The 17,984-nt window shown below is 34.0% G+C and overlaps 1 protein-coding gene across 1 annotated transcript in view; it reads left to right on the top strand.

The window, feature by feature from the left end:
- Positions 1 to 1,594: 1,594 nt before the first annotated feature.
- LOC149576685 (putative folate-biopterin transporter 6) overlaps positions 1,595 to 17,984 on the top strand; it is a 71,801-nt gene continuing 55,411 nt past the window's right edge. Inside the window, exon 1 of the mRNA XM_089819142.1 lies at positions 1,595 to 2,503. Within this exon, the coding sequence (XP_089675268.1) occupies positions 1,994 to 2,503 (510 nt within the window). The 5' untranslated portion in view covers positions 1,595 to 1,993. The remainder of the gene's footprint in view (positions 2,504 to 17,984) is intronic.

The following is a 17,984-nucleotide window of genomic DNA, read 5'->3' as shown; positions in this document are numbered from 1 at the left end:
ATAATTTTTTTGTTGTTGATTTCACGAGGATAATTTTTAGTTGTCTACATATGTTGTAGAGAATAAAAGGAATACAGTAACATTTACATCAAAGGACATCACCCTAAGACCATTAAATGCTTGCTTGTTGTCCTTGATCATTATGCTTAGAAGCATACACACAATTTTCTAGGGTTTGATTTAGGGGAACACGATCTTAGTCTAACAAATTGTTCAAAAGCCTATATATGCACACATCTTCATAACATGCATACATAGCAAAAAAATATAAGAAAAAAAAATTGAGCCACTTCTTGTCAATTTAGATACATGCTTATCTTTTAAGGTTTGTATGAGAGATTGAGTCTACATATGAGGACACCGAATTTGCACTCACGTAGTGAACTAGTGCGAGCATTGCTTTATATAATCATAGATCTTCATTAGGGTTTAGGACTCAACAACTTTATTCTCTATATCTAACAAATCATTTTTTCATCATAATTATCATACTAAACATAATCTTCAATTATTGTGCACAATGTTTCATAATCACAGTATGAAGTTATTTGCTTGACATTTCCTATCAAACTACACAAATCACATAAAAGTTAGATTCTCTTGTCTTATTCTTGTATCTGATGATAGACGATAGATTGTGTAAATTGATCTAAAACACCAAAGCAATAAACTCACACAAGAAATTATGCACAATAAAGTTGTGAACTATAGAATTCATATATCTACAATCATATTCAATTTATTCAAATCTAATATTTTCAATTATCAATCCTACTTGTACAATGCAAATAATTTGATAGAATACATTGTTTGCTTATCCTAAATTTAATTTATAAAAAAGACATGCCAAAAAAATAACCATGATCTCAAAAAGTTCTTACTGCAAGTCAAAATCAAGTGATAAAGTTTCTTAGTTAGATTCTCTTGACTTATTCTCGTATCTCATGATAGATGATAGATTGTGTAGTTTGATCTAAAACACCAAAGCAATAAACTCACACAAGAAATTATGCACGATAAAGTTGTGAACTATAGAATTCATATATCTACAATCATATTCAATTTATTCAAATCTAATATTTTCAATTATCAATCCTACTTAGTACAATGCAAATAATTTGATAGAATACACTATTTACTTATCCTAAATTTAATTTATTAACCACGATCTCAAAAAGTTCTTACTGCAAGTCAAAATCAAGTGATAAAGTTTCTTTCTCCATCGTTGTGTTGGGATAGTGACAATGGGTTGATGGGCATGCTATTGAAAGATGCATGTATCTTCTTTTTTAAAACCAATCTAAGTCCTCTTATTGGTCATGAACATGGGTAAACTTTTCCTTCAACGCGAGAGAGACATCGTCAAGTTGCTTTATGCTTGCATGGACAAGGCAAAGACAGACCAATAGATTCAAGTTGCTTTATGCTTGCATGGACAAGGCAAATACAGACCAATAGTTTAATATAAATTGACACAGAACTAGTCATGGAATTTGGTTAACTGACACAGAACTAGTCATGGAATTTGGTTAACTGACACAGAATTAGTCATACAATGTACATCATGCTGGAAGAAACATCACTTAAAACTACACAAAATATAAGAGCATTGAAAACATAGAATCATTACAGAGATACGTAAAAGGAAGGCCATAAACTAAGCTACTCATTATCAAGATAACAATTCATATTTTATCATATATAATATATAATATGACAAAACTACGATAGAACCGTATTATAGATCGTTTATTCACAGGAGAATCAGGAGAGAGAAATTAACTGATAGTGCAGCTTCGAATGATATTTGTGTCACCGAAAAACCTGAAAACATGTAGTTTTCATTTGTGGACAAACCATGGCGATAAATTAAACCACATGGTCTAGCCTCTGAATGTCCCCTAAGCGGAGGGATTGACAAAACATGTACCTATTTATTCTAAGATTAGAACTTTAAAAAATAGTTTCTTTTAAACAATATTCACGGACATAAATGTTAGAAGCATCCAATGCTATCCTTAGCTTCAATCCCAATGCGGAATACAACGTGTCTTTGTATGGTCAGATATTTTTCTTCGATGGAAACTACGAGACTAGATATCGACATGCATTCTTCTTAATGGTTTCCTCATCTTTGGGTCTTGAAATGTGTGGCAGCGGGACAAGAATGAAGGAAGAAGAAGAGGCGATTGCCATTTTAGTAAATGTGTCTGGGACAGAGGCAGAGAGAGAAACAGACGCCTTGAACAACAATTGCAATGAAAATGAGGTGACGTCAGTTAGGCATTGGAGTGGAGTGGTCTGCGGTCCATGTGAACTTGTGAAAAGCTTTCTGCAGTGGTTTACCTTGATGAGAGAAGCATTTGGAGGACCATTCCTTGGGGTTGTCATGATTGTCTATGGCGTAAGCCAGGGATATGCAGAAACCATGAAGCGGCTTGCTACCAATTACTACTGGAGAGATGTGCAGAAGATGCAGCCTGCATCTACCCAAATTTTCATGGTACTCGTATTTTAAATTCTACCCAATTTTTTGTTTTGCATGTTTGAAATCAGATACCCATTTTGTATGTTAATAGATTGGAAGCAAAAATTTTCTGTTTGTGATCCCATAACGTGATGGGAGGACAGTGGAGACCTTATAAAATTTAGCTCCTAAGATTAGAACTTAACAATATGAGGAGAATGTCTTTTTGTCTGCTTGTTGTACTTTCTATACAACTATAGTGGGTTGATTTCTTCACAAAATCTATAATATCTTAGAATTTGGGCTTCATTTAAGTTGCCAAATTGACCTGTTGGTTCGTACCGAATTTCAAGTGAAGAACTCCCCTTTCATTATTCATGACCCCACTGAAGTGCAATCGATCATTTTTTTCTTGGATCTTGTTGTATATAGATCTCTATTAGTTCGTGTAGTATTCAGATCTCTATAAGTTGTGTTGATGCTAAGCAAGGTTATCTAGAAGGGCCACATGAAGGTGTCATAGAACCTTTGAGAATTGCCAGTGTCACTGTGAGACTGAGACTCCATAAGTTCTTGTGTAGCATTCAGATCTCCATTGGTTGTGCTGATGTGAACTACGTTATATAGAAGAGCTATAGGGAGTTGTTGTAGAACCTTGAGAATTTGTTGAACTAAGTCCCCACCCCCCCCTCTCTCTATTACAAGAGTCCACTTGGACCTTGTGGGATTTATGAAGCGCAAGCTAATTTGTCTCGCTTGGACATTTCTGTGGAGGATTGAACACTACTTGTGCAATTTCGGGCTCCGCAGATTCCATTACCTCTTGTTTCCATCACTAAATACATATAATCTTGTCTTACACTGTTTTGATGAACTGAGAAACAAGTCTCTCTTTCCTCTTTGTCCTCCACTTTCTAGGTGGTGGTTCTCTGTATTTAATGTTGCTCATAAACTTTATCTTCAATCCTTTCAAGATAAGGAGATTCTGTAGAATGGACTGGAGCTGTCTTCCATTTTTGAATGCACCATCTACTACCCAATGTGTTTATACATTGATCTGGGTGCTTAATTTGCATCTGTACTGCAGTTGTACTTCTTGCACTCCATATTTTAGATTGCATGATATACTGACCCAGAAATCCACCACAATAAACATGGGAGCATTTCAGATTATATTTTATCAATTTTTTGAACTGATAAAACCTGGCTACCAGAAAGTTGAGTTGTTTCTTGAAGCATTTCATGCATCTCTTCATCCCTTTTTATCCTATTTCCTCCAGTTAGATGATGTTGTACCCTTGGATGAGAGTCTGCCTGGCTGGTAAATTCTTGTTGATATTGTTGGAAATTTTAATAGTATGCTAATAACGCACCTAAATTGAAATCAAGAATTAATTTTCTTAGATACATATCTTTCATTTTTAAAGACTACTAATGAAGAAATGTGAAGTATTAAATTTAAAGTGGGAATCACACATGGGATTATGACAGTTTGCCATTGTGTTAAATCAACACTATTCTGGGTCACAGTGACAAAGTAAGCAATTTCTAATTTTTCTTACAAAGTTTTAAAAGCTGGGAAGCTGGCAATTAGTGGATGCAAGTAGGTGGTGTATAAGTTTTAACTTTTCAAATTCAAGATTTATTTTCAGCATGACCAACTTGGCCATCTATCCAAATCCAAAGAACAAGAAAGGAGTTTCTTTCACTGCAATGGTGGGTGACTCTGAGGAAAGGAGCAGCATTTTATAGGATTCTCTCTGCTACAGGTCCTATAAGTAAGTAAAGCAAGGAAGGCAATACCAAAGAGACCCATTACTAAGCGAAGCCAAGAAAAAGTAATGAGATCTTCTGACTGAGGAGGAATTTAATCCTGAAGCAAAGACAGCATCATAGGGAATGGGGGAGCAGTTAACCTCTTTTGGTTTAAGTAAATTAACATCTTTGAAGGCATACATATTCTCAACCTCTAAAGCAGGGTCTATCACGAGATGAGGGAATTCTTGCACCTTCAGAATCTCATTAAAAAAACTCAATAAAGATATCAACTGGCCAAGACAACCCAAAAACAGTTGGATGACACTGAACAGATCCATAAGTTATTAAGGTCATCCGAATAATGAACCTGCTCAAAGGGAGAGAAAAAAGAAAAAGAAAATACTAATAGACAAAGCTTATTTCCTCAATGAAACGTGATAAAAACTGACTATTTTTTAGCCCAGCCTTATATTTAAACAATCTAGAGATGCAGTTTTCCAGAATATTTATCGATTCTTCTGTGGCACTGTTTGCCTCCAAAATAATGAGCTACTCAATTCTCTTAGTTTGTCGGTGCACATATTACATTTGAATTGAGATTTAATACAAGTTCTTTGTCAATCAAAAAGAAACAAGACTAGTAGAATAAAATGATGGCAGCCAACAAAATTACCAGAGAAAATCGTAAATGTAGCATGCTGGTTTCTTTTTGAACAAAAACTACTTTTAGCATCAAGAACTTGAAATCATAGAGCCAATAATTTTCCATGAAATGATCTAATAATCACCAAAACATATATCATAATACTAATAAAGCCATTTATTTCCATCTTCAGCTACATGAATGGGAATTAATTCTCATCTTAAGAAATCAATGGAAAGGCACACTTCTCCATAAATCCATCCAATTATCGTTTTGTGCCTACATAAATAGTCTAACTTGTAGCAGAGTATTACTCTAAATTTTCTAACTATTGTTAGTTTACTCAATTTTTGGTCCTGAAATGGTGTTGCATAAGTAGCCCCAAGTTTATAACATTTATAACTTAGCAGCTCTACCTTCCATACTCTAGCCTCCATACCCAATCACACCTCTAGCGACACTATTCATTCGTCTTGGCTAATTTAAATTGTTGCTTTAGCAACCCTCACAATGACCATAGAATATATGATTTCTAAGATGGCAAGGTTCCCCTCCTCATTTCTATAACCATTTAATTACTCTTCTTCCAAAACCATTACAGACCTTCCATCAGTAATTCAAACCAAGTTTAAATTAAATTTCCAAACCCATAACTAGAATTGTTATATATATATATATTGTTGAAGATTGTAGCTGCGACAGAGATCTTTATCTCTGATTTTGTCATTTGTTGAAAAAGAGATAACAATGTGTCAAGACCTGAGGAATGTATATTTATGATAATATTATTTGGAGAGGTGTGTCATGCAAAGATTCACATGTTTGGAAAAATGAATAGTCTTGTATTTGGAAATTGAAGAGACCTTCAAGTGTAATATGAAGAGTCTCTTGTTTCAATTTATATATGATTACTTTTCTGTATAGATACACAGTATTAAGTGGAATGCTTTGTACTTGAACATTTTATTATCAATAAAAAGAGATATTTCCTGGTGTGGCTGGGTTTTTCCCTTCAGGTTGAAGGGTTTTCCTAAGAGTATTCCTTGTGTCCTTTGTGTCTACTTTACTTTTTCTTTATTGTTGTTTATCATTATCTTTGGGCTAAACATTAACATGTTATCAGAGGCAGGTTTAATCTATGATTTGTGTATCATTGACTTCTATGTTTATTTGTCACAAGAATGATGAAAATAGTGTTTACTATGAATTATGTGCTATTGTGCCTTGAAACCTGATTTAGCTATATTCCTCAGAAGCTAACATAATTGGTGGTAATTATGAGTGCCTCGAATATTTTCTTTAGGTGCATTTTTTTTTAGCCAAGAATAATTGCTTATAATTATTTGAGCCCTCTCTTTTGCAATATTTGTGGTGATAGAAGGGTTTTTTGTGCAAATTGAGGTTTCATTTAATGCTGTTAAATCAGACTTGTACTGAATGGACCATTTCTTACTCCTTGGATTACTCTAGTTTGGTATGGTTAGAACAACTTAGGGAACATAATTTTATGAAATCATACGAGGTGTTTTATGGACTATGGATTGGCACCGACGTAGAGATAAGTATTAGTATTATTTTTATGTAACTGGAAATAGTATGCTATTAGCATTGCTATCTATGATAGGTTTGATCTCTCTTGGTTGTAGGACACATCAAGAAGTAATGAGATGATAAGAAATTATATGAACATGGGAGCAATTGCTTGCAATCATGGGACTGAATTGATGATACAGAAAATGATATTCAGAGGAAGTATATTCAACTTTAGAGGGAGGTTATGTGATAGAGGGAGATGTCTAATTCTTTGCATACTTATGTGGAAAGGTAATTGCTAAAGCTCCTTGCCTAGCCCAATTGGAATTAGTTGTATTATTGTGGTAATCAAAGTTGTCCTTGCTGAAAGGGAGTCATTCTTATACATGTTTCTATAATCTGTTCTTCTTTGAGAGAGAGAAGTTCGAGGTGAAATCCCTTGATAATGAGTTCTTCTCTGTGAGAGAAGTTCGAGGTGAAATCCCTTGTTAATGAGTTCGAGGTGAGAGAAGTTCGATGTGAAATCCCTAGTTCCACCCTCTATGAGTAGGTATCGTGGATCCACGCTTTGCGGCAAGGCATGGTGGAAATGCATTCTTCTAAGGAAGAAGTCCAAGGTGAAAGCCCTCGTTCCACCCTTTACAATGAGGCAAGGTGAAAATGCATTCTTCTCAAGGATAAGACTAAGGTGAAAGCCCTTGTTCCATCCCTTACGAGTAGGCATGGTGGAAGTCATATGTGTGACTTCGTGTCTTTAATTTTATGTGCTTATGAAGTAACTATGGTGACTTATGTTATGCTGAGATAACATGCTTTATGAGAATTTATCATTGCATCTTGGTTTGCAGCTATGTATGCTTACCATGCTAAAGATCTTTCTCTTTCTAAGAGGGACTGTTGAATATTGTAGCTACAATATTCATCTTTATTTCTCATTTTACCATGTGTTGAAAAAGAGATAATATTGTCAATAGATGGGGAATACATATTTATGATAATACTTGCAAAGAGTCATGCATTTGGAAATGAAGAGTCTTGTATTTGGAAATTGAAGAGACCTTTAGGTGCAATATAAAGAGTCTCTCATTTCAATTCATATATATGATTACTTTTGCCTGTAGACACATAGTATTAGGTGGAACATAGTGTACTTGAACATTGTATTATCAATAAAAGAGATATTTTTCTGATGTGGCTAGGTTTTTCCCTTCAGGTTGAAGGGGTTTTCCGAGGATAATTTTTTGTGTCCTTTGTGCCTATTTTACTTTTTCCTTATTATTGTTTATCATTATCTCTAGGCTAAACATTAACATATCTATATATCCCTATGCACATCTTCACAACAATAATGCCATGAAAAGTAGAAACAATCACCCCCCAATGATAAAAGTACTTTCACAATCATAGAGGACAATACTGTTGTTTTTTACTCCCCATAAAACTTAAAAGACATGAAAAGAAATGCTCTAGGAACCTTTGGCCTCAGAACCCATCTGAGACGAGCTTCTTAGGTTCGCTGGATAAAAGATTAGTTTGTCAGTCATACTCTAAACAAAAAGACAGAATTTTATCTTTTTGAGTCTATGGAAATATAAAGTATCACTTGGATGTCAGGATCTATCATTGGTAGGCTTACCCCGATAACCCTTAACTTACCATTTACTTAAGAGGTAAAAAATAGGCCCTTAACTTACCATCTTCTAGTAGGGACCTTAAAGGGAACGCTTCATAGAAGACAAAGAAGTAACCAGGGATCTAAGGATCCTCAAGAGGGATATTAATCCCAATATGGAGATGTCTTTAAGGTTGGGTTAGGATAGAGGGTAGAATAGAAAATTATATTTTACTATTGTATAAAATCTAACGTTGATTTTGCAGGTATTATTGACCTTACTAACGGGGACATTACAGTGTTATCAGAGCATAATCTTGCCAACCTGTGATTCTTGTGCATACAAACAATAAATAGATCAAGAAAATGGCAAAACAACTAGCACAAGAATTGAGAAGTTTCATGGAGCAAACTAATCAAAGATTCGAAAGCACACATAAAATGATACTTGAAGCATACAAAATTTGGGCAATAATAATCAGACAAATCCCAATTCGGGAAGGGAGATCTATTCTAATCATTCAGAAAATGGACCCTCAACAGAAGACTCATCTTTTCAAGACACACTTACATCATTTCTTCCAACAAGGGAACCAATTATAGAAGAAGAGGAACCCAACCCAACTAGTGTGGAAGAAATTGCACAAATATATGCCAGACTAGATCCACAAGTTAAGAATAGTATCCCTTTCAAAGAGTACTATGAAAGAAAATTATTAGGAAGAAGGGAACTCACTATGGACAAAGACCTCAAAACAAAGATTAAAAGGATATTACTACCATGCTTTGATGGATTAGGGGAAGAAACTGCTCAATCAAGGGTTCAAAGAATTGGATACATATTTATCTTTTAGCCCTATGAAAGGAAAAAATGCCAACAAATTTTCCTTACTCCATTTAAGAGGTTCAGCTCATGACTGGTGGCATTATGGCTGCATAACACTAGGCCACAAAAAAATAACAACGTATAATGAATTCACACAAAGGCTCATTAATCAATTTGATGATAAAGATTCTGAATGGTACTTCCAAGAATTAACTCATCTAAAACAACTAGGAACCGTGGGAGAATATTCACGTAAATTCCTTGAATTATTTGTCTTGATTCTTGATCTTCCTCAAAAAAGGCTCACCCACATGTTTATGGAAGGACTTAAGGACCCTATTAAGAGTTTAGTAAAACCCCTTGTGTTGAGTAACATAGATTATTTCTACAAATGTAGAATCATAGCCATTGTTATTGATGATATCCAAATGCAGATTTGGATCTCATATAAATATGAGAGGAGGAGACATGTCTCTATGGTGTAATCATCATTTAAATAATATTATATTAACATGAATAATAATAATGTGTATATGTATATAATATAATATATATATTATATAATATAATATATATATTATATACTATAATATATATAATATATATTTATACAATAAAATATATATGTATTATATACAATAATATATATTATTAACATGGATAAGTATATATAGGAAATGATGATTACCAATGATAATAATGTATATTAGATCGAATCAATCAGACTGAAGCTACAACTTTAAAACTCCCTCTTAGTTAGGGAGGATTGATATAGAACACATTATGCTCTCAAGTATATGAAGAGATATCATCTCACCTTTTATAACACACAATTGAACTAAATTCCATAACTTTAATATAAGCTTAGGAACCACCTTAAGTGTGGTCTATAATAGTAACTATGTCATGATGTCCGACAAGATCCGACCCAAAGAACCATAACGAGTTGGCAAAATCCAGCTCAAAGAACTATGATAACCGGTCTACCATTTATAAGATCGCCACCTTACAATGTTTATCTTCTGTCTGTTTGTTATCATGACTTCCAACACTCTGGGACAACAATAAAATGAAGTTTGTTATGATAACAGGTCTACCATTTATAAGATCGTCACCTTACAATGGTTACCTTTTGTTTATATATGTCAGTGAAAAATTGTCAGCTTTCATTACATATTGTATGTGAAATAGTAACCACCATGAACCCAGTCAGAGGGTGGTACAAAGGCTTTCACCACAATTCTCTCTCACAGAAAAAATTCATTACAAGGAATTTCACTTAAAACTTCTCCTTATAGAGAAGATATTGTTTGCAAAGGATTGTACCTCAAAATAATCCCTTTGAACAATGATCTTGGGAAGTTAGGTCCTCTAGTTACTCCCTTAGAGTTTCTCTTTCCCCAAGGATTCTTGTTAGAATTACTCTAAATCTGATATTAATCTTCCGATTTTCTGGTGATAAGTCAATACTTCCTCATGATGCACTCAAGAGTAGGCCCATTAAACCATGCAATCACAAATGTATTTCTAGACTCCCTTAGAGTATCAATCTTCTAAGCTCCTACGTTGCCTTCGAAGGATACTTCCTCTTAATGTAGAAGGATATTCATAATCTCAATCATCAAGGATGCTTGTTTCAAGAGCCTCACTTTATCCATCTTGATCATCAAGGTCTTTGGAGTTACTATCATTAGATTGAGTTTGCACAAACTTCTTTTCCTGTAAGAATATCCTCAAACATAAAGGAAAAGATCAAAGCAAATAACCCTTATAGTATGTATAGAATTACAAATAAGAGAGAGACTACAAAGAGTAGATAAATGTAAAAGATAAAAATAAATAACTTATCTGCACATGAAGATTCAAAAATTGTCCTTTTAGATTATTTGAGAATGAAACATCTCCCCTCTAAACAAGGTTCGAGTGGGAATGGAACATTGACTATTATTCCCCCCACAATGTAAAATTTTCACTCATTCTAATATTGTTTGAGCATTTTAGTATCAAATATGACAACTCCTTTCTAAGTTCCAACTTGCTCTTTTCGTCCAAACATTTATTTAGTTTAAAAGTACAGGTGATCATGTCCTTCCATTTTATCAAACTCGTCCATAATACGCCAATATCTTGATTAAATATGATTGTGCCACATGAATGACTCTACAACTCATATGTCAAGTTTCATTCATCAAGGAGAGACTCATAGATGGTTCAAATGAATTAAAAAAATTCATTAATGTCTCACAACTCAAATTTCTTTACAGTAACTTTTGTAAATACAAGACATCATTTAGAAGTCATTACTTTCTCATGATGTACATAGGGGTAGGCCCATTAAAATCACATGGTCACAATGTATGAATCACGGTCCTCTTAACAGTGGCAATTAATTGGTTACTAGATAAATCCATCTCAACATTGTTTAGTCCCTCTTAATCAATAAGACCAAGATTATTGAAGATTAAATAAATAACATTCCCGGTCTTCTCCCTTCTTCCAAGGTTACCTAAAATATCAACCTCCCTCTAATTCTCAATCTCCCTCTTTTTCCTATAATAAAATTCTCGGAGGAAAAGATCAAGGCACATAGTTCTTATAAAAAAAATATGAGAGAGATTTACTTTTACTACAAAATATGATACTAAAATTGTACTCAAAAGAGAATACTTAGCTCATGCAGTCAAACAATAATGCCCTCCAAAAGATTTCTTCTAAAATTATAGAAAGGTATGTAGTGGGTTTAATTCATAGCCCTTGGTTTGCTAATTTTATTTTCTTCCAAATTAAACCATCTATCACTTTACCATTTCCTCCTTCACACATTTATCAACTTATTGTTTATACACTTTCATCTTGACTCATAGTTATTTTTCATCTCATGACCTTCAAAATTGCTCCTTTGCTACATCATTATCCTTCCTGCTATATGGTTCGATGAAAATTTGGAGTTCGGACATGATCTATGTAGAGTTCTCATAATACCCAACGTGAGCGTTTTACTCCTCCCCCTGTGCACACTCCCTATGCACACTCCCTATCCACCACATACTTATACCAGAGTCCTCATCAACATATTTAATAACATTAGTTGTTGACTATATTAGATGTAAAATAATTTACAAAGTAAGGTCTATAATATGAAAACAAATCCAACTTTTGATCTCAATCATATTCTTATAATAATATTAGAAATTATAATACTACTTGGAATCAATTATTTTCTCCTAAGAGATAATATTGGTTTCAATGAAATATAAACCTAATCTCATTTAAATATTAAACATCTATTGCATAAAAATAAAAATGAGAATAAGGCATACCTTATATGTTGTCTTTCAACATACCTTTACTAAACTCATAGGTGTTATTAATCATATAGTATATTTATACACTGTTCATATGGCTAGGTACTTTGGTGGTGGCAAGTTATCTTCGCCCAATGGAAATGTGAATTTTCTTTTCTTTATCAGCTTTTATTTATGCCTTCATCCCATGCAAATCATGACTTTTCATTTTCAAAAGGCACATCTTTAGTTATATAAAAACAATGTGGCCCGCCACTCCTAAATATAACTTGTAGTTAAATTACTGTACGCTATTTGAATTACAAAGTTGATGATTTTAAACTTAATGAACCAATCTTCAATGTTGTAATCACACAACCTTATCTTCATTTTTGATGTGGACCTGTATATGTTGTGGCACTGTTTTTTACAGACATGTCTCTGCTTCTTTATTGCGACTTCCTTCAACACTGAGAATATATTGTTCAAACATGTTTGAACGCCCCAATGGTATATCTATAATTGACGTTGACTGGATATTGATATGGCTACTGTCAATCTCCAATGCTACAAGTCATCATGATCCTTCAAGTGTTCATTCTCTCTTCCTATGTCATTGAACTACATTTCTATTGATGGCTTCAATTTGAGTATGACTATCATGTTATCATTGGCTTCTGTACATTTATTCGTCGCCTTGTCTTCTAATCACCCGATGGTACCTTCACATGGCTCATGCCAATAATCACCGTAAACCTTGTAAAGCTTCCTCATTATTATTACAATGGTGCTTTTACTTTCATTAGCATTGCTATCTATTGCTATGGCTGAGGCCTTCATCGTATCATCCCATTTTTATTCATTCTTTGACTACGTATATATCTCCAAATATATCTATCACTAGAACCTTATTTATAATGATTAGCTTATAAACTTTATTGTCGTGACTCCATAGATGCCTTTGAATAGTCTATTTGTCTTTTGATTCACAATATATCTCTGGCCCATATTCGTCTCTTAACAAATGATATGTGTTTGTTGACCATCGCTATGTTTACACTAATAGATGTTTTCGATCGAATATTGTTGTTGTGAATGTTCATGCTGAACATCGTTTTGCCATCATTTCTTACACACATTCAATTAAAAAAGATGTCTTTCTGAATGCTCAATAGCACCTATCTCGCTTCAACCTTCCACGCTATCAAATGACATGGTAACCTTCGTGGCATGTTGTCTTCTTCTTTTGACCATCCATGTATATAATCGCATATTTGCAAGTTTTAACATTGCCTTATTTGTTCCAAATATCATGACGGCACATAGTCTATTCCAAATAGGATGATATGGAAGTTTGACTACCACTTCATCATTGTATATTGTTTCAGCTTGTAGAGTCCATTCGCTACATTCAGCGTTCAAATAAAGGTTATCGGGCTTCTCTATAACATTACTCCTTGATGGTGACTCATTATCCTCATTCCATGGTCTTGTTCCATGTTATTTGTTTTGAGTATTATATCTGCATATGCTTAGTGATGTGTATCATTTGTCTATCACCGCTTTCAAATGACTGGCTGCTGGAAAGGATATAAATCACAAACTAATACCATGCATTCATATGATCAGAACTGATTCCATAGATTCTAACATGTGCAGGCTCACTACTTTGGAGTCAATTCTTATTTTAAATCTGCACTCGTTTTACATTTGCACTCATTTTACATCTGCAACTAGGCTCTGATACCATGGCGAGTAACATGGATCGTTTCTACAAATGTAGAATCATAGTCATTGTTATTGATGATATCCAAATGCAGATTTGGATCTTATATAAATATGAGAGGAGACATGCCTCTATATTGTAATCATCATTTAAATAATAATATTATATTAACATGAATAATAATAATGTGTATAACAATATATATATAAAATTTAGTATTATATATATATGTATATATGTATTATATACAATAATATATATTATTAACATAGATAAGTATATATAGGAAGTGATGATTACCAATAACAATAATGTATATCAGATCGAATGAATTCGACTGAAGCTACAACTTTAACACCTTGAACCCCATAACTTAGAAGAAGCCATTAGAAAAGCTAAAAAGGTCAAGAATAATACACCTAGAGAAAGGTCTAAATACACTGTATAAAACATCTTACCAAAGTGAAAGACCTAGAGGGGACCAAGGTAGACCTTGTTATATATGTAAAGAACAATGGAGCAAAGAACACCAATGTTCAAAAAGAGAAGAGTTGTACCAAAAGAATCAATGTTTCAAATGTAAGTCACCATGGAGTTGAACCCATCAATGCAAAAGAGGGCAAATAAATAATGTAGAAGAATCAATTGAAGAGAATATACCTAGAACAAAAGCAATGACTGAGGAACATGAGCATGGGATCATAGTTGTTATTACACAAGAGAATGAGCATAGAACCTTCCGAATAAAGGGGACATTGAAGGGACAAAAATTAATTGCCCTAGAGGATTCCAAAGCTGCACACGACTTCATTGGAAGACATTTAGTCACAAGAAGAAAGCTAAAAACTAAAGAATTCAAGGGATTCAAAATAGCATTTGGAAATGGTTCAATAGACCATTGTACCACTATTGTACCCCAGTTGGAAATCAAACTAGGAGGACACACTTTAAAAAATAACTTTTTAAGTAACAAATATCCAAAATGATATTATCCTAAGAATGCCATGGATAAACTCCTTAGGGCGATTCATAATGGATAGTCCTAATTCAGAAATATGCTTCAAACATGAAGGGAAGGGAATTACACTTAAGGGATTACCAAATTCTTCTCCAAAGGTAGTCTCATGTAAGAAAATGGCCAAAATACTTAGTCATAACCAAGGTGAATGGACTGCACAATGTTTAGTAATGGACAAATCCAATCTACAAGGACAAAATGTTCATATAGATATCAAACCGATACTGAGAAGGTACAAAAGGTTTTTTGATGGAATTCTCCGAGGGCTTCCCTCAAAAAGAGAGTTTGAAAACTCTATAGAACTAGAAGAAGGGGTGAAACCAATGATAACAACTCCATATAGACACCCTACAAAGTTCAAAGAAGAAATAGAAAAGACAATTCAAGAATTATTGGAAATGGGTCATATTCAACCTAGCAGTAGCCCCTTTGCTTCTTCCGTAGTATTAGTAAAAAAGAAAGATGGTACCATGAGGATATGCATAGACTACAGGGCCCTAAATAAGAAAACCATAAAGAATAGGTATCCCATACCCATGATAGACGAATTAATGGATGAATTGCACGGAGCATGCTACTTCTCAAAAATCATTCTAAGGTCGAGATATCACCAGATAAGAATGAGGAAGGAAGACATTCAAAAGACTGCCTTCAAGTGCCACCATGGGCATTTTGAATTTCTAGTCCTTTCTTTGGTCTCACCAATGCACCAACAACCTTCCAATCTTGTATGAACCACATCTTTCGGCAACAACTGAGGAAATTTCTACTCATATTTTTTAATGATATACTTATTTATAGTAAAACATGGGAAGAACATTTCAGACATATTGAGGAGGTTTTGAACATCTTGGAGAAAGAGTCGTTATATGCCAAAATGTCAAAATTTGAATTCGGATAAGAAGAGATTATATACTTGGGACACAAAATTAGTGCAAAAGGAGTAAGCGTGGACGAAGAAAAAATCAAAGCTATCAAGGAGTGGCCAAGACCCAAAACCCGAATCCAACTCAAGGGGTTTGTTGGGTTATGTAGCTACTGCAGACGCTTTGTAAAAGAGTTTTTGAAAATTGCATCCCCCCCACTGATTTAACAAAAAATAGAGCATTCTCATGGAATGACATATCTCAACAAGCTTTTGAAAAACTCAAAGAAACTATGTGTACTTGCCTTGTTCTAGCTATTCTAGATTTCAACAAACCTTTTGAACTACAATGTGATGCATCAGGAGAAGGAAACGAAGTAGTACTCGTGCAAGAAAGACACCCAATAACCTTTGAAAGTCGTAAGCTCACTAAAGCGGAAACATTACTCAATATATGATAAAGAGATGTTAGCCATCATGCATGCTCTAGCAAAGTACCGACAATATCTAGTTTGTGGAAGATTCATTGTAAAAATGGATCATAACATCTTAAGATTCTTCTTAAATCAAAAGGATCGTAATGATTGACAACAAAAGTGGGTTAGCAAAATCCAAGCTTACGATTTTGCTAAAGAATATGTTAAAGGAGTTAATAATGAGGTTGCAGATGACCTCTCGAGAAGATCCATATTAATAATATTACTAACATATCCAAGGACTGGAAGGGAGACATTATAGCATAATACACGAAGGATCCCCAAACACAAGAAATATTAGAAGGAAAATTACATAATGAAGATCTCAAAGTCTAGGATAGTTTAATCCTCTACAAAGAAAGGGTATATTTAGCCCCACAATCAAAGATTAAAAGCAAAATACTAAAAGAATATCATGACAACCCATTAGCGGGTCATAAAAAATACTACAAAACATACAAGCATATTAGAGAGAAATATTCTTGGAAAGGGTGAAAAAAGTATGCACTAAAATATGTATAAGAATGTATGATGTGTCAACAGAATAAAGTGGAATTGCAACACCTTGCAGGATTACTACAACCATTACCCATTCCAAACCAAAAATGGGAGAACATATCAATGGATTTCATAACAAGACTTCCAAAGATCCAAGGAAAAGACAACATATTTGTGGTTGTAGATGGACTTACAAAATATGCACATTTTTTTGCCATCTCAACGGAATACAAAGCACACCAAGTAGCTGAATAATTCTTTAAAGAGATTTTTTGACTCCATGGGCTCCCTCAAAATATTATAAGTGATAGAGACAACAAATTTCTCAGTAAGTTCTCGCAAGAAACCTTCCGTTTAGCAGGCACAACCCTAACTCCTAGCACAAATTATCATCCTCAAATTGACGGATAGACATAAATTGTCAATAAGTGGTTAGAAGGATACCTCAGGAACTACATTACCGGACACCAAAGTGCTTGGATTAAGTGGTTGCATTTAGGAGGATATTGCTATAATACTACTCACCATATGTCAATATGAATGAGCCCATTTAAGGCACTTTACAGGTATGAAGCTACATCATTTGGGAACCTAATAACACAAGAAAGTTTAGTACTAGGTGCACAAGATTTTGTAAAACAAAGTATGTACATCATCAAAACCCTAAAAGAAAACTTGTATCCAGCACAAAATCAACAAAAAGTATATGTAGATAAGAAACGAATCGAAAGAACCTTTACAGTTGGGGATTTAGTATTCTTACGATTGCAACCATACAAACAAACATCAATCAAGAAAAATGGTGCTGAGAAGCTGAAGCTACGATTCTATGGACCCTATAAAGTACTAGAGAAAATTGGTGAAGTAGCCAATGAGCTCAAACTTCCCCAAGATAGCAAGATACATAACACATTCCATGTTTCCTGTCTCAAAAAAGCTTTAGGACAAAGAGTAACTCCATGTGAAGAGTTATCCCCCTTGGATGACGAAGGTCAGCTCATTCTAATACCCGAAGTTATTCTAGACACCCGTGAGAAAAGAATGAAGAATAGAACTATTACCAAATTCCTAATAAAGTGCATGGGAAAGTAAAGAAATTATTAAGTTTCTTGAGGACAAGCAAATTTGAGACGAAAGGACTGAAATGAGCCTTGATTAAGCTATGTATTAAATAAACTATTACCAAATCTTTGTAAAATTATCCATCAAATCAATTCATAGTAAAATATTCCTATGTAGATGAGCTTTTTGCTTGTAAAGATGAAATAATAATATATC

The sequence above is a fragment of the Cupressus sempervirens genome, chromosome 1 (genome assembly GCF_028749045.1).
Source record: "Cupressus sempervirens isolate cs-2001-9-10 chromosome 1, ASM2874904v1, whole genome shotgun sequence".
In the NCBI taxonomy this organism is placed as follows: domain Eukaryota; kingdom Viridiplantae; phylum Streptophyta; class Pinopsida; order Cupressales; family Cupressaceae; genus Cupressus; species Cupressus sempervirens.
Note: the sequence above shows the minus strand (reverse complement) of the source record. Positions and strands in the feature narration are given on the sequence as shown.